This window comes from Silurus aristotelis (genome assembly GCF_946808225.1).
Source record: "Silurus aristotelis genome assembly, chromosome: 10".
Taxonomy (NCBI): Eukaryota; Metazoa; Chordata; class Actinopteri; order Siluriformes; family Siluridae; genus Silurus; species Silurus aristotelis.
The window spans coordinates 12,233,543-12,257,510 of record NC_139583.1 but is presented as its reverse complement, the minus strand read 5'-3'; the positions used below and the strand labels follow the sequence as shown (position 1 = coordinate 12,257,510).

Below are 23,968 nucleotides of genomic sequence, written 5' to 3'. Positions count from 1 at the left end.
TGCACAAATAAATTGTGCAATATAATGGGAAAAAAAACACTTTAATAGCTTTTCATTTAGAAGTGCTTTTCAAAGTTCCACTGCAAAGAAGCATCCCAGAATGAATTATAATGATAATAATGATACTACATCTTATATTTTATACTTTATACCACTGTGAGAAAGCAGCCTAGTGTGATCACACTGTGAAAATGGTAAAGCTTTTATCATGGTCATCTGTTATTGGTCAGCTATTATTTTGTTATTTAACCAGTTAACTATAATAACCTGATTAAGAGTAAACTTCCTTCTGAAACACATTACACAATTAGATTGAAATATTCGATGCACGTTATTTTGGTGCTAATGCTTTAGATGGTTCTGTATTTTCATTATTCCTGTATTAAGTTAGATGTTGAGTGTTATGCTGAGGTTTTAGCAGGACAATTACACAAGTTTAGTAAAGGGATGCAGCTCGGTTAGATAGTATTAGAAGTTTATAGACAAGGAGAAGTAGAGAGAGAGTTGGACCGATTGAAGGATTAAAGCGCTGCTGCATCTTTCTGTCTATACAGCGATAATAAAGACAGGCACTTTGAATAATATAAGAAAAGTAGGCGAAAGCAGAAGTTAAAATCTATAGTCAGCTAAAAAATGCTAACGATGTTTAGTGAAATGTGGCTCAGACATTATTGATGACTATGAGACTATATTGAGATGTCGTCCAGAGTGGATTTTTCAGTTGCACTTACAGACTAGCAAAGTGGAAAGATCGAAAGGTTAGATCGGATGCTTTTTATCATGTGCAGCGTCCACTTTTAAGAGGCTTTTTTTGTGCCACTTCGAGCTGCTGTGGCTGAACTGAGGCTGCTCAGCGGGTCGGCCAGCGCAGTCACGTGACTCTCGCCCGACCCTCCGTGTGAGCGGAATCCTCTCTGTGTGCAGAGCACCAGTGCGTCGTGCCTCGGCCAGGCTGTCTCTCGAGATGGGACTAAGGGAAGAACTTCTCAAGTCGATATGGCATGCCTTCACAGCGCTGGATTTGGACAAGAGTGGCAAAGTGTCAAAGTCTCAGTTAAAGGTATTGGTCGTGTCTAAAGACGGAACATTTCGTAGCACGATATTTGATATATTTAGTTAATCAAACAATTATCTAACGACTCAATGTACATTATTATCTAGTTCATTATCTATTGTTATTGTACCATTTATAAGTTGCACCAAGAGATTTTCTTAACATTATAAAGACGCTCTTTGAACCGGAGACGCAGGAGTGAATTGGGTGCGTGCGTGAAACTGTACATGTTCTGCTGTGGTTTGGTTTAGCTTTATAAAGTAACACGGTGTCATGTCCTGAACCCTTTTTAATAGCCTGATGTGGTGAATAAAAATGTGAGTTGTCCTAAAAATAAAATGGCTACCATTCAGTCATTATATAGTTGATTTCAAAAATTGATTGATTGCAAAAAGCACTAAAGAAATACTCACATATGTGGACTATACAGTCTTGGGTCCTCATAGGAAAGAGTTAGTGGTTGCTTGTGTGTTATGTGTAATATTCTGGTTTAAAGAGGGTTTTTTTTATGCTGTGAGGACAGATTAGACCCTCATTCTCACTGTGGAAAACAACAAATAAACAATCAAACAACATTTTTCATTCCTTCAAGTCATTCCTTGTGTTTAGGTGTGTGAGATGTGCTTAAATAGATCCCAAAAAATAATTATAGAACTATTTCCCTAACCTAGTGACAAAATTAATGTGAATTATTACCAGATTCAAAACATATTTCTTTTAAAAACCCATATAAACATAAGGAACAGAAGTACCAATTGGTTAAAACATCAATTTGGTATGATTCATCAATGAAAAACTTTCACTAGCATGTGTCAATGCAAGTTGAAGCAAACAAAGCTTTACTTTTGATAGTGATATTTCAGAATTATAGTGCCACGGATTAAATTTTCATTTTCAAATTCCTCTTCAAGCCTTATTGCCACTTTAACAATCCATCCAGAAGCGTGCAAATGAAATATAAGTGAGTTGTTGAACACCAGCCGGGTTTTGCTCCCATTAGTTCTAAAGTATTTTTTAAAGTAAAACATTTATTTTTATTGTTTATATTTACAATTTAATGTTGTCATTTTGAGGCTCACATTAGCTACTATCTTTTTTTTTTATAACATATATTCAGTATTTTATAATTACTGTATCGATAATAAACCCAGAAAGGAGTGTCATAATGTACACTTTATGCCTCCTTCACTAGACATGTGGGGCTGGGGCTGATTTCTTCCTAACTCAGACTGTAGCTTCACTTCTGACTATTGAGTAAAGGATAACAACTCTTCAATTGGAGCTAATTTATTTATCATGGTTAATGTTTTTTATTTGTTTTTTTGACACAATCTTGGAAACCTGCAAGGCCGACATTACACGCAAACATAAGTGTAATAAACAGGAACAAGGTGGATTACTTTATCAATCCTTTTTCAATGCCTTTGGAAAAAATTAACACAAAAGGACAAAATAACTATAAGAACTGAACAAAAGACAAGCAAAACTTTTCCGTTTACAGGGCTTACTATTTAGAAAAAAATATGTATTAGCAAGATTACAGTTTTGTAACCTTTTTTAAAATGTCTGTTTTTCTGTATGTTCTTATGTCAGGAATACAACCTGTTTTTATAATATTCATGTTTTAATCATGTAAAAATGTAGGATTAATGCAAAGAAACTATAAATTATGTTATATTAGCATACACAAGAAGTCAGAGTTGTTCATTTTTTGTTGTTTTCAGGTGCTTTCTCATAGCTTGTGCACTGTGATGAAGATTCCTCATGATCCAGTGGCTCTGGAGGAGCACTTCAGAGATGATGATGAGGGACCAGTCTCCACTCAGGGATACATGCCATACCTGAACCGATTCATCCTGGACAAGGTAAGCTCCTTGTGCTCAGTATAGGTAGAATTGGAAGACCTCAGGAGAAGTTACTGATGTCAGTTTATTGGGATGTGGATATATGAACTCGAACACAACGCTTATATCTACGAAATGTAGTTGTATTACCATAAAGATGTTTAAGTTTGAAGTGTTACATTCTATATAGGGATAGTTGTGGCGAATGTTTTTTTAAGCAGTACTGGTTGTTTCTTCCATCATTGTGAAAGAGGAAGCTGATTACCTAAACACTATATTTCACAACACAAACTTATTGTAGGATCCTGGAAAATGAGTTGAGCATTGTCATGTTCTTACATCTTAATCTTTTTGGAAGATAAACCTTTGTTTTACATTAGTCTAAATTCTATTAAACTATAAACTCCAGGCTTACTATCCAGTTATTGTTAAGCATATTATTTAATAATTACAATGGATTATTTGGTAACTACAGTGGGACCACCATCAATTTGGTGCTGGCACTCGAAGAGTTTTATGTGCAATTAGGTGGCTCATTTTTTTATTTAAAGCCATTGCTTAGTTTGTGAGCTTACAGTATTTCTATAGTGTGTGCTAGTGTTTCACCATAAACCCCCAACTTGTCTCACTCCCTTTGAGATCCGCCTTTCCCTTTTTCTTACCATAAGCTTGACTCACAGTCAAGTCTGCTCACTCAATCTGTAGTTTGATTGTACCAAATTACTCACCACTTTCTTTCTTTCTTTCTTTCTTTCTTTCTTTCTTTCTTTCTTTCTTTCTTTCTTTCTTTCTTTCTTTCTTTCCTTCTTTCTTTCCTTCTTTCCTTGCTTCCTTCCTTTTTCAGCTTTGTCATGCTTGCATTCTCTCTTTCCTTATACATTTCAAACGAGTCAGCTAAAAAAAAAGACTACGGTCTGCCATATTACAGACACATAAGTTACATAGAAAACTCACCTCTGGACTTTTCTATGTTTTTGTGATTCAGTGATGTGCCTGCTTTCATATGGTACAATTTGTTTTTATGCCATTATCACTGAACCACTTACAGTGTTTGTTTAAATAATCTCCACTTTCATGCCTCCTGTGTTTTCTTTCCATTATTATAACATCCACGGAATGTGCATGCTCCTGACATGCACAGCACATGGTTTCTATCAGTGCATGTGGTTAATTTCCTGGTTTAACAACGTTGCCATCTAACTGTAGATTTCCGTTTTGTAGGTCAGATGTGAAACATAGTACATATTCCACTACAACATTTGTCTCAGATCCTGGAATGCATTGTTAATAAACTACCATAAGGTCAGAGGGTGAAAGAGCAGGGTTTAAACACAAAGGCAAACTTAAAATAGAGCAGTGCTTTTTAAAAGCATTGCCACTGAGTACCATGTGTACAATGTTGGCATTGTGGTGAATAATTTAACCTACTTCATGCAAAAACTCTTTGGGCTTGTGCTCAATTATCGTTTGGCCAATAAAAGTGTTTAAAAAATGTTTGTCATTAAGATGGAACACTTTTAAAGAATTGTATATGATTGTGGATAGAATTGCATCTTATGTCTGCTTCTGGTGATAAGGCCTGTTTACAAATCTCACTGCTTCTCAGCTCTGTAGAATGCAAATAGACAGTTTTCTCCGCAGCCCAGCAGCAGTCGTGACCGTTCAGGCCTCCACAAGGCTCCTATTGTGTAGTCTCCCAGTGCACAAAACTAAATGGGAGGTGTGTGTGACGTAAACTAGTGCACACTTTTGCAAACAAAAAAAAGCTGCTTTTTCAAAACAAACCCTGCTGTACGTTGGTGGATTGTGGTGAGGCTGAATTTGTACATGCATATTTATTTGAAAACTAAGCTTGTTTTGACAGCTAAAAATAGCCATAAACTGATACAGAAATGCCATCTACAAATTCACATAAGTTTGCACAGATATCGTTCGGTCATCAGAAATTGCTGTAAAACCCAAGGACACCTTTTTGTCACTTTGAGATATCATTTTGCCCTGCAAAGCTTTCCAACACTATTTATTGCCTTCAGCTTTTGCTGAGTTCATGATGCTTTGTTTAAGTGATAATTTGCGATAATTTTCTCATGAAAAGAAATTGGTTTAGGTGCTTTGTCAGAGGATGTAAAGCTCATAAAAATCAGCTTTAACTACACTTTCACAGAAAACTTCCTGAGAGGCTACTAGTTCTGTTGTACAATAGTGAGCTTCAAACGTTCATGCAACATTTTGGACTGAAATTGCAGCAAGCGGGAAAGAACGAGTAGCTTAAAAACAAGATTGATGTCTAACAAGATTGATGTCTAACGAGTATTGATGTTTACCTTCTCAGAACACTAAGTAGAGATATTTTTGCAGACTAAATGTCTCTGTGTATGTATATATATATATATATATATATATATATATATATATATATATATATATATATATATATATATATATATAGAGAGAGAGAGAGAGAGAGAGAGAGAGAGAGAGAGAGAGAGAGAGAGAGAGAGAGTACAGAAGTGGAAGCCATGCTAATTCAGTGTAACTCATACACATGAAAGGAAGCAGTAACTGGAAAAACTACCCCATATTGTGTAAAAATTAACAATGCATGGTGGTTCAGGTAGATGTGTGAGCTCTAGGATAGACTGGGTTCTGATTAGATTGTATTCCTGCCTTGCATCTAGTGTTACTGGCATTCTTCGCTTTCATTTTCTGTAACTCTATCTACAGTGGTGGGCTTTGGGATTAGGCCCTTTGTATGACGTTTAAAGGTACATCCATTCATTCATATTCAGTACACACATTTTCTTGGAGAAGGTTGTGGTTTATCTGGGGCCTATCCAGGGAACACTAGACGGAAGGCAAGAACACACTCTGGATGGGATGCCAATCCATGTAAAAAGACCATGTGCACAAACAAAAAATTTACATAACCATTCACACTTTGGGGGTATTTAGCCAGGTTACTTGCCGGCTATATAAACTATATAGACAAAAAGTTTGTGTACATCTGACTATAAGCTTCGTATACACTTTTCAACATGTTGAATGTTGAAATGTTTATTTGCATTCAACATTTAGTCCTGATACACTGAGCTCCACTACTCTGACCAGATGTACCAACATATTTTGAAGTGTGGTTCAGGAGATTTGGGACAGTCAGCATTCCAGATAACACGAGTAGGCTAGAAGTCAGAGCTCTATAGCAGGACACTTAGGATCTTCCACTCCAACCCATGTAAACAATATCTTCATGGAGCTCGCTATGTACACAGGGGCATTATGAGTTGGAATGAACTAGTCATGATTTTGAGAAGTTTTACTTCTGTAATATTTTTTAGGTTATATTAGCAATGAAGGACAAATAGAAATGTCTTCTAACTAAAATGTTTGTTGGCTCTCATTATTTCATTAAATAGTTTGTTTGGATTGTGGGTGGTTGTTAGGCCCAAGAACTGTCCTGCTTCCCAGTAGAAGCTTGTGTGAATAAGGCACTGGATGGCTCTTTATTATTAGCAGCTTTGGTTAGTGTTCCTGAGGTAGCCCTGGGAACACTGGTCCTGTGCCAGAGGAAAGCAAGCAGCACTGTGTGTGTTCCAATCACTTTTTCAGCTTATTTTGTAATAGATATTAATGTGTAGGTGTTTGTTGCTCTCCCTCTCTTTCTGTTATTTCAGGTCCAGGACAACTTTGATCGAGTTGACTTTAACAGGATGTGCTGGACACTGTGTGCCAGAAAAAACCTCAACAGAAGTCACCTACTTATCTCTGATGACGATGCATTTAAAATCTGGTGCATATTTAATTTTCTCTCGGAGGACCGATACCCCTTGGTTATGGTCACAGAGGAGGTAAGACACACATTGTTGCAGAGCTGTGTGATACATTGTTTAGTCTATTTAACTGAAAACGCAAACCTACTAATAATATATATAGCTAGCATGTTTGGAAATGTTGATATGTGAGCAACTAATAAGTGGGAAGTGTCCTGATATTCAAAAAAGGTTTGACAGGGTAAAATTGAGGAACACCGTGACACGAAGTGGCATTTCCTCCAGCAAGCCTAGTATAGTTCAGGAGTTTTCACCGTCTATGCCATGGCCACAGTTGAGTAAAAACAGGGGCTTGTAAATCTTTTTTTTTCAGTTGTAAGAATTATATAGTGACCCACAGGCTAACATTAACCTTAAATGTTGCTATGCTTTATTCTCTATAGCATTGACTTTGCTGCCTAACGTTTCTCACAAGAAAAATGAACACATTATTTATTCACTGATATTATTACACCTAACTCATTCTTCTTACTTCTCTTTCAGTGACATGATATTAAAAGCCATGTGTATATAGGCCATGGTATCTATTATAATAAAGAAGTAACAAAAAGGAACTACTCAGCTTCCTGTAATGCTCACCAGGATGTACGTTATGACTGAGAGGCCTTTTGTGTTGCCATTGTTATTTTTATTATGTGTCATAGACTTGTGACTGTATTATTTTTAATCAGCTTTGCAGATTTTCTCTGAATCCCAATGATACATTAATAGAATTAATTTGGCAAACATCAAAATTTGTGTTTTTGTATTAAATATTTCGGTACTGAATACTGCAAAAAGTTTTATGAATACACTAACCATCCTTCGTTCTTTTTTCATCCCAAAGATCGAGTATTTTCTGCGCAAGTTGACAGAGGCGATGGGAGGCAGCTGGATCGAGGAGAAATTTGAGGACTATAAGACACAGTTGAGCTTCAAACAGCAGTGCCTGAATGTGTGGGAGCTGATCGAGCTAGTCGGCATGGGTCACTTCAGCAAAGGGATGGACCGCCAGACCCTCTCCATGGGCATCAGTGAGGTCTTCCAGGAACTCATTATGGATGTGTTAAAACAGGTCTCAGCCCCACAGATATGTTTCATGTTGACCATGAGTATTTAATGTCTGATATGGTGCATCATGGAAGGTCTTTGTAGCATTGATTGGTTTACTTTACTTAAGCTACTTATGCTAGTCTTCCTCAATCCGATGTTACTGGCTGATCAGCCTACTATTAAGGTTTGTTCTACTTTATAAGCATGTGCTCATCGTGTAGTTCCTGCACAACACTCTTTATGGTGTGCAGTGAGAGACTTTGGTGTGAGTATGTTTTAGAAAGTGCAGGTGGTATCAATGGAACTCTCTGATACCAGTGGTGTTTTCTTTTGGATTGGAAGATTGGTATGCACAGAACAGGGGGAAGAGATCATTGCCAAGGCCAGATGCACCACCACAGACAGAGACTAGATACAGAATTACAAAGCAACACAAAATTCCCTATGCTCTTTTTATTTGCTCTTTATATTTGACTGTCTCTTTCAATGAGGAAGCTATTGATGGTTTGGTCAAATCTTCGACATTTTTAGGGCTATTTGCTGAAAAAAGGCCACAAACGGAAAAACTGGACTGAGCGGTGGTTTCTTCTTCGCCTCAATTTGATCTCATACTATGTAAGTGAAGATCTGACAGAGAAAAAAGGAGAAATACTGCTAGATGGGAACTGCTGTGTTGAGGCAAGTGGTATTTCTATTTTTTTACATTATGGTAGCCTAGAAAATGGGATTCTTCTTCTTTCAATAACATTCCATAGATGATTTGTAATGCAGATATAAAATGCAACATTATTTAAATAGATGTATATTTAATACAGGTGCATCTCAATAAAGTTGGATGTCATTCAAAAGTTCATTTGTTTCAGTAATTCAACCTAAATTGTAAAACTCGTGTTTTAAATAAATTCAGTGCGCACTGACTGAAGTAGTTTAATTCTTTGGTTCATTTAATTGAGATGATTTTGGCTCACATTTAACAAAACCCACAAATTCCAAACATTTTAACTCAAACTCAAAACATACGCAAAGGTTTTCTGAGCCTTCAAAATGGCCTCTAGGTTTGGTTCACTAGGCTACACAATCATGGGGAAGTCTGCTGATCTGACAGTTGTCCAGAAGACAATCATTGACAGCCTTCACAAAGAGGGTAAGCCACAAACATTCATTGCTAAAGAAGCTGGCTGTTCACTGAGTATAATTATAAACTGAGTATATATATATATATATATATATATATATACAGTGAGGAAAATAAGTATTTGAACACCCTGCTATTTTGCAAGTTCTCCCACTTAGAAATCATGGAGGGGTCTGAAATTGTCATCGTAGGTGCATGTCCACTGTGAGAGACGTAATCTAAAAATAAAAATCCCGAAATCACAATATATGATTTTTAAACTATTTATTTGTATGATACAGCTGCAAATAAGTATTTGAACACGTGAGAAAGTCAATGTTAATATTTGGTACAGTAGCCTTTGTTTGCAATTACAGAGGTCAAACGTTTTCTGTAGTTTTTCACCAGGTTTGCACACACTGCAGGAGGAATTTTGGTCCACTCCTCCACACAGATCTTCTCTAGATCAGTCAGGTTTCTGGCCTGTCACTGAGAAACACGGAGTTTGAGCTCCCTCCAAAGATTCTCTATTGGGTTTAGGTCTGGAGACTGGCTAGGCCATGCCAGAACCTTGATATGCTTCTTACAGAGCCACTCCTTGGTTATCCTGGCTGTGTGCTTCGGGTCATTGTCATGTTGGAAGACCCAGCCTCGATCCATCTTCAATGCTCTAACTGAGGGAAGGAGGTTGTTCCCCAAAATCTCGCAATACATGGCCCCGGTCATCCTCTCCTTAATACAGTGCAGTCGCCCTGTCCCTTGTGTAGAAATACACCCCCAAAGCATGATGCTACCACCCCCATGCTTCACAGTAGGGATGGTGTTCTTGGGATGGTACTCATCATTCTTCTTCCTCCAAACACGTTTAGTGGAATTATGACCCAAAAGTTCTATTTTTATGGTCTATCTGACCACATGACTTTCTCCCATGACTCCTCTGGATCATCCAAATGGTCATTGGCAAACTTAAGACGTGCCTGGACATGTGCTGGTTTAAGCAGGGGAACCTTCCGTGCCATGCATGATTTCAAACCATGACGTCTTAGTGTATTACCAACAGTAGCCTTGGAAATGGTGGTCCCAGCTCTTTTCAGGTCATTGACCAGCTCCTCCCGTGTAGTTCTGGGCTGATTTCTTACCTTCCTTAGGATCATTGAGACCCCACGAGGTGAGATCTTGCATGGAGCCCCAGTCCGAGGGAGATTGACAGTCATGTTTAGCTTCTTCCATTTTCTAATGATTGCTCCAACAGTGGACCTTTTTTCACCAAGCTGCTTGGCAATTTCCCCGTAGCCCTTTCCAGCCTTGTGAAGGTGTACAATTTTGTCTCTTGTGTATTTGGACAGCTCTTTGGTCTTGGTCATGTTAGTAATTGGAGTCTTACTGATTGAATGGGGTGGACAGGTGTCTTTATGCAGCTAACGACCTCAAACAGGTGCATCTAATTTAGGATAATAAATGTAGTGGCGGTGGACATTTTAAAGGCAGACTAACAGGTCTTTGAGGGTCAGAATTCTAGCTGATAGACAGGTGTTCAAATACTTATTTGCAGCTGTATCATACAAATAAATAGTTTATAACTATTTTAAACTATTAAAATAGGATTTTTTTTTTAGATTATGTCTCTCACAGTGGACATGCACCTACGATGACAATTTCAGACCCCTTCATGATTTCTAAGTGGGAGAACTTGCAAAATAGCAGCTTGTTCAAATACTTATTTTCCTCACTGTATATATATATATATATATATATATATATATATATATATATATATATATATATATATATATATATATATATATATATATATAATAAAACCCCATGTGTGTATATATATATATATATATATATATATATATATATATATATATGTGTATATATATATATATATATATATATATATATATATATATATATATATATATATATATATATATATATATATATATATATATATGTGTGTGTGTGTGAGTGTATGTGTATATATATATATATATATATATATATATATATATATATATATATATATATATATATATATATATATATATATATATATATAACCAAAGTCACTGCATTCGTTTACCAAGAAATTTTAAAGCACTTCATGCTTCCCTCTGCTGACCAGCTTTTTAAAAATGGTGGTTTAATTTTCCAGCAGGATTTGGCACCTGCCCAATTCCCAAAAGCACAAAAAGTTGGTTAAATGACCATGGTGTTGGTGTGCTTGACTGGCCAGCAAACTCACCAGACCTAAACCCCATATAGAATCTATGGTGTATTGTCAAGAGGAAAATAAGAAACAACAGACCAAAAAATGCAGATGAGCTGACGACCACTGTCAAAAAAACATGTTCTTCCATACCACCTCAGCAGTGCCACAGACTGATCACCTCCATGCCACGCCGAAATGAGGCAGTAAATAAAGGAAAAGGAGCCTTTACCTTGTATTGAGTCAATACACAGTAAATCAACATCCTTTCCAGAAGGCCAACAATTTACAAAACATTTTTATTGGTCTTATAAAGTATTCTAATTTGTTGAGAGAGTGAATTGGTGGGTTTTTGTTAAATGTGAGCCAAAATCTTTACAATTAAAAGAACCAAAGACTTAACCTACTTCAGCCTGTGTGCGAGTTTCACAATTTGAGTTGAATTACTGAAATAAATGAACTTTTCCACGACATTCTTATTTATTGAGATGCACCTGGATTTGCATATTGTCATATAGACTAAAGCCTAACACCAGTAAACCAAACAGTTTAAAAGCTGGAATGCAAATGAGTGGTTAAATGGTGAATCTGTTGCATTATGCTAAATAAATTCCTGCATGTTAGGTAATCTATTTCCTTCCGTTTCCTGCATGACGTGTTGCTGATGAATCACTTTCCTGCCATTTCTACAGTCATTACCAGATAAGGAGGGAAAGAAATGCCTTTTATTCATTAAGTGCTCAGACAAAAGTTATGAGATCAGTGCTTCTGATAAAAAGAAAAAACAGGAATGGATTCAAGGTAGGAAAATACATCAAGTTACTCTAATAAAGCATATAGAACCCACCACTGAGATAGCTGCTTATGAACCTGTAGACTTTACTGCTTCGTTACTTCAAATAAATTAAATGTTACAAACATAAAATAAAAATTACAATATACCAGTAATATTATATGCTGTATATAATATTCTCCTTTCTGTTTTCTTTTTTTTGTCTTTGACTCTAAGCCATTCAGACATGTATCTCTCTGCTGAAGATAGGCCATCCAGCTCCACATTATGAAGCTCGGCTAAAGCGACGAGAGTTGCGCCAGAAGCAACAAGCCGAGCAAGAACAACTGGAACTCAGGATGAAAGAACTCCAGACAGCCAACGAGAACAAGCAAAAAGAGCTTGAGGCCATGAGAAAGGTCTGAAAGCCTCTGTCAATATACATCTTATTAAGTATGCAACTGGTCCTTTATTCTCACACACACCTTCAGGACAGACATTTCTAAACACAATGCACATCTCTCCTAAATGTATTGAGCCACACACTGAGCCTAATCTGATTTAAGATCATGAATAGCTAAACAATACACTTAACACTAAAGGGGATCTAAAGAATTGTTGAAGGTTTTAGTTAAATTAGTGATAAACAAATGAAAGTGAGTGCATTTACATATACAACATAATCTGTTAACTAAAAAGATTGGATTTATAAATCCAGTAGTGAGTTGGCAGCCTAGATTTTAATCAATATCTTGGAATGGTGGTGGACGAGTTGTATTGGGTTGCTTCAATTTCTGGCATACAAATTAAAAACAAGAGGGACTAGTGTCTAACTTGTGTCAGAGGCAGCAAATTGTAGTCCATGTACTGAATAATATAAATATTTGTTCTACATTTATATTGTGTTTATTTGATCTTGTGAATTTGTATGTTTTTTTATCTGTATTATGATATATAACAATAATATTATGACCATTTAAAAGATCTTGTAACTACCAAAGTAAAATACTGATTGGATTTTAGTGTGCATGTACATGCGCTAGTAACCCACTGAGAGTTCCTGTGTAAATATACATGGCTGCCTGAATATGTGCAAAACAGGGACAGTTCCTGTTTTGGATACCGCCTGCCATTTCTGAAGAATGGCACTTTCATTTGTGATGCAATACATGAACCTTTCAACACTTTAGTTTACTATATTGCTTATTTAGTCTGATTTGAAGGTAAATTGACCTGTTTTTCTTTTTTACTCCTTCACGCATTCTTATATGACAAAATTTACAAACATTTACACAAAACATACAAGTTAAGCATTAAGAAAACTTGGTTAGTTAATGTACAAGAGAGTGGACATAAGAGGGGGTAATGGAGGGCGTTTCCATTTTCTAGTCAAACTGAAGTGCTAATACATTAGGTAAGCAGTTCAATTATGTGTGAGTTTTCGGTTAACAAAATGCACCAAGATTCATGGTTCTCTTTTGGGATGACAGGAAGAGAATACAATTTGCACATCGTTTAGCTCAACAGTCAACACAATCACCAGAGCTGTTATAAATTACTATACAATGTTGCTGTGACTCATCAGAATCTAGTATACACTGAACAACACTTCTATTACACAACATTTAAGAATTCTGGTAGACTGCTACTGCTACAGGCAGTGTGACTTGCTCTGACAACAAGTTCCCTTTGTCTGGCCCTGAGTGAACCAGGGCTACAGTGAGAATGGAAAACAATATGCCATTGATATCTACTGACTGCCCCACTTGCTCCTTACAGAGTTTAGAACAATAAGTGTACCAGGAGAGAGCTATCCAGGCTTAACACATGCCTGCAGTTCTCATTCCGATACACAGTACCTGCCTTGTGTCTCAGCTGTCACACCTGAGATATCTCACACTACCCTGGGAAATGGCACTTGCAGGACGAGTGTCACCCTGACACGTGTTTGTGAATAATGGGAGGTGAGAAAGAAGTGACAGCTGCATTAGGTTGCCCTCATGGCTTTACTGACCAAAGCTATGTTTTTCCAGTTCCAATAACACTAAATTAAAGAAGTAAGTGTGCTTGTCATGGCTATATGATTTAACAGCTTGACCTGTTAAAAGTTACAGAGAATATTTCCTGCTTGCTGTGCATTGTGAAACAACAAGTAGTATTGGAGTTCCTTGTACTTGTCCTGTGCAACAGTTATGTTTGTTTTTAGCCCTTGCACAAACAGGTAGTCATTTGAACAGGACAACCTCAGTTAAAAAAGAAATTATATAAAATCTTGTTATGTGTTGTGTGTGTTGTGTGTGTTAAGTTTAGTGAGAAGACCTAATGTGTTTGGATTTATTGCAGGCTAATTTTTTATATTGCTGGTTTATTACTCTTGTGGTTTTCCCCTGCCCACTTTTAATACCTGTCTCTGTTGTGCTTTATGCTCTTTAATGGTCTAATGATCATCTCTTAGGAGCAACCTGCTGGGTTGTCTTTTTAATTGCAAGTACCAGTAAGGAGCAAACTTACTAAACCTTCTAACTTACCTACTTGACATGTATGCAGACAAGATAAGCATATTAAAGTGTCCTATTTCAGCAGTATTAAAATCTAATGTACACTTATACAAATACTGATACATTGTGCACTGAACTCATGATTTATATTTTTTTACAGCTCAGCAAACACTGAGTTAAAAGGCTGGATGCGAACTTATGAAATCTATTAGGGAAGCTCGTAACAGCCTGCTAATTTGTGACATCATACAAATTTATGACAATATCCCAGCCCTTATATAAAAAAAAAATACTGCTAGTGTCTTCTGCATGAAAGATAATAGCACATACACATGTTGACTTTAAATATTACTATAGATTTAACAGTTTTCCGCATAACCATTTACTGTTTCTACTCTATTTTATTATTTTATTAAGAGCACATCTTGAAATGTTTTGTTCCTCTTGTACCACAGCAATTTGCACTAATCTTTTATATTTATTAAGAAACAACATGTTTGTACTCTATTTATAAGCATTTAATATAGTGCCCCTTACAAAGTTAATTACTGTACCCACTTATATAATAACAGCTATAAACAGTTGTTCCTTTACAAGTCTCTCTTTTAGTCTTTCTTGAAGCTAATAAGGTAAAAAATATTGTCATTATCAGCAAAGCAAAAAAGAAAATCAGTCCATTCCTTTGAATGGAGTCCTTATTTTTTCATCTCATGACTAAAAAAAACATTCATTATATTAATTGTAAGCATAAAATAGCACCGCTTGCATTCCTATCGCCGTAAAACTATATATTATATAAATTAAAGCTTGTCATTATCTGTCACTGTTGACCAGAAACTGGAGGAGGCAGCAGCCACAGCAGCTGAGGAGGAAAGCAGGCGCCTGCAAACCCAGAACCAGCTGGAGGATATTTACAAAGCTGAAATGGAGAAAGAGAAAATGGTTTTTACTAATTCTTACTATTTTATTACTACCAATTACTTAACTACTATTAAGCTGAAGTTGAATACACTTCTCATTGCATCACATTTTGCCTTATTTTCAGTCTTTTCACTGCTGCTCTTTTTTAGTATGGGCTAGTTTTGCAAATACCATGTTACTGGAAATTCCCCAAATGAAAAAGCCCAGAACTTCTTAGTCCAGAACTGTGATTTGTCTATTGTCATGCTCTCATATAAAGGTGTGCACAATTGAGCATCTGCGAACTGCAAGGTAGTTATTTCCATGTGTACCATTAGCTACTTATTTGTACAATTATAGGAAGTTATTTGAACCATAACTTCTCTTTTCTTCAGTTATTCTCTGAAATGTGGAAGCACAAACAGCCCCTCAGATATGATTGATAACAGCCCAGAAACACAGGCACTCACAACCTCACTCACATGTGCACCCAGACAGACACTATTGAGCATTACCTCAAAACAACAAAAACATTCTGTACATTTGGTAAAAAAAAAAATGGCAGATCTTTACAAGCATATACCAATAAATCTATTCGTAAAGTGACTTTAATATTTACACAATAATGATAAAATACTATAAAATATATAACAAAATATGAAAGTTTATTTCTATAGCGTTTCTATAGTGCTTTTACAACAGACATTGTCTCAAAGCAGACAGACTGTGAAAGAAAGGGATGATAAGAATGCTGTAAAATAAATGTAAATATCACATTACACACATTTTAAATCCCTTCTTTTTTTTAATCTGGCAAAAAAAGAACACAAAGAGAGGTGGATGATTGCTGACCTGCACTAGTAATTTCATGGATATAAAAATGCACAATAAAAGGCATAAACTGTTTCCAGAATTGTTTAACAAAACACTAGACAAGAGTTGTGCAATTACCATCTAAGTAACACAACTTGTACCATATTGAAAATTTGTGTTTTTAATAGAGAAAACCATATGGACAAATCTATGATAGTGATAAAATGGTGTATTTATCTTTGTCAGTTTAACAGTTTACCTGGTTGGTGCCATATTATTTGTTTAAGGTCAGATAAATTTTTACCTTTTCTAATGAAAATATATCTAAGAATTCTGTTTATATTGTAAAATAATAACAGACAACAGGAAAACCAAAGACCCATAGAATATTAATTAAAATATGAAGGTTCTTATTTATTCTAGCTAAGAATGCTACAGTTTGCAAATCTCCCCCTCCCCGAAACTCATACACCCCTACTGCCAACTCTCCCCCCACAGCAATTTGACAGTGTTAATGTGTGAATTGTTGGGGGTGGAAAATGGTGGAAGTTCCTGTCTGCTGTTTATTTACTCTCACCTCCTCTTTGTTTGTTAAGAACATTCTGTATTGCATTGTGATGATCACGTAAAGTTTTCTGGAGTTTGCTTTGGACACATAAACCAAACCAAAATCATATAAATTAAGAATTTTACTGAATTTGCCTGCATCAGCATTCAGACCTTAGACATAAGTACAGAATTAAGCACTATTTAAGTTACCCAGGAGTTACCCAACTGGTGTGGCTTTTGCAGAAAACAAAGCTTGCATGATGTAGGCTATAGGGAGTAGTTTCAATGTCTGACAGACTGAAATATAGCATAAGATGCAACATTGGAGAGTATACACTGAAAACCAGGAAATACCATTTAAATCCATAAATATGACTATTAATTAAGATAATTATATTATTCAGTAAGTCATTCTAAATATTTTGGGAATAGACAGCAACTCAGTCTGGACCATTTGAGCCATTGGCAAATTGCAGTGCACATCGAATTAACAAAAACTGTATCCTGTGCACACATTTTATTTGGATTACATTGCATTAGTATCTCAGGGTTTTTGTTACATTTTCCACACAGTTTACTGTTAGTGTGCAACATAAAGAAAATAGTTCAAAAACTCTTTATGAATTGAAAATAAAAATGGGAAGAAATAAAATATATAAATTATATATATATATATATATATATATATATATATATATATATATATATATATATATATATATATATATATATATATATATATATATTTATATATTTCATTTCTTCCCATTTTTATGGGAAGTTTTAAATGCTTTTACAGTTAGTTATAATGGCCATTTACATATTTATATTAATTTATATATATATATATATATATATATATATATATATTAATATAAATATGTAAATGGCCATTATAACTAACTGTAAAAGCATTTAAAACTTGTGCTAAGACAGGATCTGGGCAGTTCTAGCAACAAATACTGCTTTCCCTTACAAACTAGACCTTCAATAGCTGATTGTATAGTTGAAATTAAATCGCAATAACTTGTTTTAAAAGTAAACTGTAGTAACAGTTATGTGCATGTTTCAGGTGAGGCTACAGATGGAGGAACAAGTGGCACAAAAGTCCAGTGAGCTAGAGCAGTATCTGCAGCGTGTCCGGGAGCTGGAGGATATGTACCATCGCATGGAGGAGGCATTAGAGGATGAAAGGCAGGCCAGGCAGGATGAAGAGATTGTGCGCAAACTACAAGCCAGGTACCCACACTACAAAATCAGTATAAATATAAAATATATATTTTCATCGTTGCACTGATTTAGATTGACCAGACCGGCTAATTGATCAGATTGATTTACAACCTGGTGCTAGTATTGATTTATTCTATATCAGTCATGTAGGTTTTTTTCTCTCCACTCTCTCGAAAATATTATACACCAAGTTAGGTACTTTTCTTTGACAAACGCTGTGTTGGATCGTTAATTTCAGATAATGCTGCTTCTTGTTTAGGGAAAATGCTTTAATTCTTTCTTTTTATTTTGATTGCGTAGTGTGTGATTTGTGTATCCATATATACACAATTGGAAAAGGGACAATGCAGGCAATGACAACAATAGTTATTAAAAATGCTTTATATTAAAATAAATCACATTATAAAAATAAATGAAGAAACTGCAACTTTCTTTGCCTAGATTAGCTAAATTCCACAAATAATTAGATAAAAAGACAGACAGATGGATAGACAGACATATGACCTTGTGTGACAAAAACATTTCAGGAAAAACAACCCAGTGGAAATTCCCTTGTTCAATTAAGAAAATGCTGTCTGAATTATAATTTAGATTTATTATTTATTACTAAGATGTTAATAATGGACACAAATCATGTATGGATATCTAATTGTTAGTCCTAGCAGGAGAAGTGTAGTTTAAAAGATGGTGTACATTTTAAATGTTTGTTTTGTTATATATTTTATAAAATTGTATCTCATATCAAATAATATATGCTATTTGATTTAGAAATACATACCAAAGGAAACAGACAACACATTGCAACAAGAAACTTTTATTAGTGATGTTAAGCACCAATACAATTTATACACAGTGGAGAGGAAGTAACAGAGACCGTGACAATGTGGGCATGGTTGTTCCCAGTCTGACCTGACACAGACCTGCTGTCTTCCTGGTTTTGTGCTGACATATTACCAACTCAGCACTTTACCAAACACACCCACTACATCCTAGTTGCATTGTACATGTTAAAAGGTGACAGTAAGAATATTTAAATACACGGGGGAACAAATCTATACATATCTATGCACTCTATTACTGATCTTTCTTATTTTTCAAAAGTATATTTTCTTTATGTTTTGCAGGTTGGTAATTAACAGTGCTCAAATATTTATATATATATATATATATATATATATATATATATATATATATATATATATATATATATATATATATATATATATATATATATAAATATTTGAGCACTGTTAATATATATATACTATAGGGGATTTTGCCCTATCAATTATTATATTTCTGAAGTGTAGTTGTTTATACCGGTGTATGACAGATCAAAATTTTAAACATTATTATACAATACACAATATTGATAATTTAGGACCCAGTTGTAGATAAAGGAAGATTGAGGTTAATGTATTATGAATATATATATATATATATATATATATATATATATATATATATATATATATATATATATATATATATATATATATATATATATATATGGTTATACACCACTCCTCAGAGGCTGTAAGCCAGTGGTACCGCTCATATTCACTGGTCTGGAAGTGGAGAACAAACCATATCTCAGCCTAAGACAAGCTAGCTATCTTCGGGGTTGGCCGACCTCCTCACGATTTCTAGCTTTTCTTGAAAATGTATATTTAAGGACCAACCAATCAGAGGACAGAAAAATGCTGACGCTACTCTGGGCCAGCTAGCCGGCCCTGTGAGGCGAATATGAAATCTGATTGGTTCAAGAAACAGAGCTAATTCTTAAGGAGACTATGGTAAAAGGGCCAGCAGTATTGACTTTGAAGGCCCTGGGCAGATTAGATTGACATGGCAGCACATAGAGGCTGAAATCTAACATCCACATACATGTACTGAAAGCAGTGCAGCCAAGAGAAACGCTATGAAATGAAGAGAACAAACTGTGGGGAATAAATTAATACAATTTCATGGAACAAATATATAAATTTAGGTTCCAAATGTAGGTCAGTGCTTCTGATAGTGTTTAGGCCAGCAGAGAAGGCTTGGCTGCCCCCCGACCGCCCACCACTGCATATATATATATATATATATATAACACACACACACACACACACACACACACACACACACACACACACACACACACACACACACATATATTTCTGTGTATTATTTGCTTTTGTGTCAAATGTTAATCTTTCATAAAACAAGTGTTAGTATTTGAAACTTAATTTATGCTGACAATTTAAATATTTCCTGAGATTTTATTGGTTACTGAAATTATATTTATTAGAAGGTTTTTTCAAATACTACTGCTGCCAACAGCTATCACTTGCTCAGGATTTGTAGATACTACACTGATCATGTAGGGACATAAGGCAAAACAAAAGAAAAACATTAAGACTAGTAGACCCTAAAGCAGGTCTGTGTGTGGCATGTGTGTGTGATGCAGATTGCTGGAGGAGGAAGCAGCAAAGCGCACAGAGCTGGAGCAGATTCACCTGCAGCAGCAGCAGGCTATCTCTCAGACAAAGGCTGAGAAGGAGGAGCTGGAGAGGGCACGGCTGGAAAAGGAGGCTGCTCTGCAGGGAGCCATGCATCAGCTAGAGAGGCTGGAGACAGAGAGGCAAAGTGCTCTGGAACAGTATGAGGTATTGTCTAAGTTTTTGTTTCCTCACTCTTTGCTACAGATAGACACTGTATTATTAGAAAATCCTATGCTATCCTATCACCAGTTAAGTATCAGTGATGGCAAAAATTACACTTTATGAAGCGACACTTCCACCAAGTTTGATTGGAAAAAGTTAACATGACATTTGCTTGTGTCAGTAAAGACTTTGTGGGATTAAATGAACTGTTTCATTACTATAAAACCACAGTTTCACTTATCCCACTGTATATGAGGATTATCTTGCCAACATTCTTTATTATAATTCTGGCAATGCAGGTGTTGAAATATTGAAAAAGCAGTTTATTTGTAGTTGAAGTCTTTGATAACAAGCAATGCAGTTGAAGTCAGTGTGGGAATTTTAGCCTTAGAACATCTACATGGTCCTAAGGCATTACCAAATTTTTGTTTGGAACGCCCTCAAGTGGCCTGGTGTAGTTAAATGTCTGACTTTATACTGCTTTGTTTTTATGTGTCGTAATGAACAGGAAGTAATGAAGAAACTGGAAGACGCAGCAAACAACACAAAAAGCTGGAAGGACAAGGTGGCCCATCATGAGGGACTCATACGTCTTATACAGCCGGGTAATAATCTGTACTTTTTTACTAAGTATATAAGTACAATAAGTTTATATGAATTAAAGAAACATTATTGTACTTACTATTAATAAGTTTATAAATATCCTTATTGTACTTAATGCTTTTCTTTTTGCCTTTTCTTTATGATTATTTAATCCATGCTCTGGTGTGTTTTTGATCAGTTATGCATTTTATTTGTCCGAAGGTTCACACGTTGACTTTCTTTTATGTGTGTATTTGTTCAGGCCCAAAAGGCCCTCAGAGGATCACCAACTGGGGCCCTGCAGCCTTCACAGAAAAAGAACTAAGTCTGAGAGAGAAGGACTGGCAGGAGAAGAAAAACAAGCCTGCTCAGACCCAATGAGGCATCATTGCTGTTCTGTGTTCTTGTACATCTACCCACTACTAAACGGGAAAACACTGGCCAAGTGGGGCATATTCCAAACGGACCTCTAAAACACCCTGTATGACTGCATAGTAGACTCTAATTTTCACTGTATCTGTTTTCATTCCAGTTGTACTGTAACATTGCAGGGCATTGCGTCCCTTTTTTGGCTCGTTTGAAGGGATTTATATATTTGTTTTTGTAATGTACCATATTCTGCACGGATATGTTGATTTAGTTTTTTTTTTTTTTTCTTTTTCCAAAGTGATGACAGATTTTGCACAGAAATTACTGAAATGTCAAATATTGTTCATTTTAAAAGTGGAAAAACTGTCATTCACCAAGTCATTTCAAAAACATAAAAATTGCTAATGCTAACCCATGACCTTTTCAGTTAAACAGAGAATGTTTTAAAGGGATGAATAAGGCACTAAAATTGGTTTTTGTACTTTTTGTAGAATAAATTTTTTTTTTTACCATACTGTCAGAAACAATATATTACAGAGGCACATTATTATAAATAGTGTGTTTATGAGGACTAGAATATTAAGCTGTTATAACACCAGAGTAGTTGTATTATTTAAAACTTTACAAGATACCAGTGCCTTGGAAATGTGTTTCTCACAAAGTGTTATGCATGTTTGTATCAAACTAACAAAATGTTCACAATTGAGACGGTTTTTTTTTCTTTATAAAGATTTGCTTAAAATTAGAATAAAATGTTAATCTTTGTTTAAGTGTCTGAAATCTTTAGTTTTAGATTATATATAGCTTCTGTGTAGCCTGTAATATTGATTATTATGGCTATTTGAATATTGCTAGTTATTATTACTATTTATTGAGTTTTTGTTATTGCAGTTAAGACCACAAACATGCATATATGTTGTAAAGTCCAGTTTCCCAGCACTGATTTTACAGCTCTAATGCCCTGCACGTAGCCTTCCAAATCTAATCTAAGTGTTTTGTGAATAAAAATACTTTTTATAACTACTTTGCAGGGATATTACTACCAGCAGATGTCTCTATAAACCAGTGAGAGAATTAGGTGTATGGTGTGTGTACATAGAATGACAATGATAAAAATTGCTTTATTAATATTGATAAAATGCAAATAAAATATTGTGATTTTTTTCAGTGTTTCATGTTTTGGAATTAGAATCATATTAGAATCAGGTTTATACAGAAGAGATATTGAAACAGCTTCAAGAACTAACATTTGCACGCATGAAGAAAAGTGAGCTTTTGTAATTCACTTTCAGAAATGATTTAACGGTGTAACATTTTTATGTCTATCATGTTTCTCATGCATTTAGGGTATCTGTTAATGCCATTTGTGGCAAGCTGTGAAAAACACCTGTTTGTGAAATATTTTAAATGCATTTCTTTAAATTTTTTTATATTTATGGACTTTTATTTCTTTAGTTTTGTAGCTCTTTTGAGACATTCTCTAACTGCATGATTTAAATCTTAGGTTGTTGAAACTCTAACAGTCTAAGCATGAATAAATGTGTTACTAATCAAGTGAGAGCACAAGCTTCTAATAGTTGGACATCTCACACCTTGCCGTTGTACTTCAAATTCAACATGATTGCGTTCCTCTTACACTCATATTTTCCATCAACACATTGTGTCCATTAGAGAATAAATTGTTCCACATCTAAATATAATCAACACACATTTAGACTCACAAACCTTGGACAGCAAATTTAGACGGAGGTTCATTTCTTAGATAACACGAGGAAATTTAATTTGATGTTCAGATTGAAATAGGTGAAATGTCACAGTTATCAATGGAGAAATAGTTTGCACATATGTATTGTTGAATGACTCGGGTTGTTAATTTGCTTGCATGTACATATTGTTACCCGAAGATGCTCTAGGTTGATAGAGCATTTATATTAATTACATTACAATTTTAAGAATGGATGTGGGTTTGTTGATAAATCAAATGGAGCATTTCATCATACTATATTTGTTATCTATTTCCTAATTTCTAAATACCTCTTAAATGGCTACATATACACTGTGCTGACACGAGTTTGCAGAAATCTGATCATGAGATTCGTAAAATATGTGCTTTTTATACATCCTATTCCACATTTAGTCCTTATTTGCTGTTATAATTGCCTCCACTCTTCTGGGAAGATATTCCACTTGATTATGCAGTGTGCTTGTGAAAATTCAGCCATAAGGATGTTAAAAAAGTCTGGTACTGTACTGTACAGTAGGGTTGAGGTCAGAGCTCTAAATCAGGCCACTCAAGACCTTCCACTTTAACCCATGTAAACAATGGAGCTTCAAGGAACTCACTTTTTGTTACTATTTTTTTAATATAGCATATTAGAATGATTAATATCAACCTGTGATTTAACTTACAGCCAAAATACCTTCAGAACATTTAAAGCTACATAGCTGTTGATATAAAAAAAAATGTATCACCTCTGAACCAATCAGATTTTAGAATTACACTGTGTTGTTGTATAAATAG

At 35.2% G+C, this 23,968-nt stretch overlaps 2 protein-coding genes across 2 annotated transcripts in view; one reads left to right on the top strand and one right to left on the bottom strand.

Annotated features, from left to right (window-relative positions):
• cUnh11orf16 (chromosome Un C11orf16 homolog) overlaps positions 1-23,968 on the bottom strand; it is a 237,177-nt gene that overhangs the window by 26,177 nt on the left and 187,032 nt on the right. The window lies entirely within an intron of this gene.
• Positions 649-23,001, top strand: swap70b (switching B cell complex subunit SWAP70b). Its single transcript, XM_083551570.1, has 12 exons — positions 649-1,060; positions 2,779-2,919; positions 6,570-6,743; positions 7,552-7,779; positions 8,289-8,435; positions 11,779-11,887; positions 12,096-12,277; positions 15,191-15,298; positions 17,691-17,857; positions 20,301-20,499; positions 21,005-21,101; positions 21,341-23,001. The coding sequence occupies exons 1-12, from the start codon at positions 965-967 to the stop codon at positions 21,457-21,459; spliced, it is 1,767 nt and encodes a 588-aa protein (XP_083407696.1). The 5' UTR covers positions 649-964; the 3' UTR covers positions 21,460-23,001.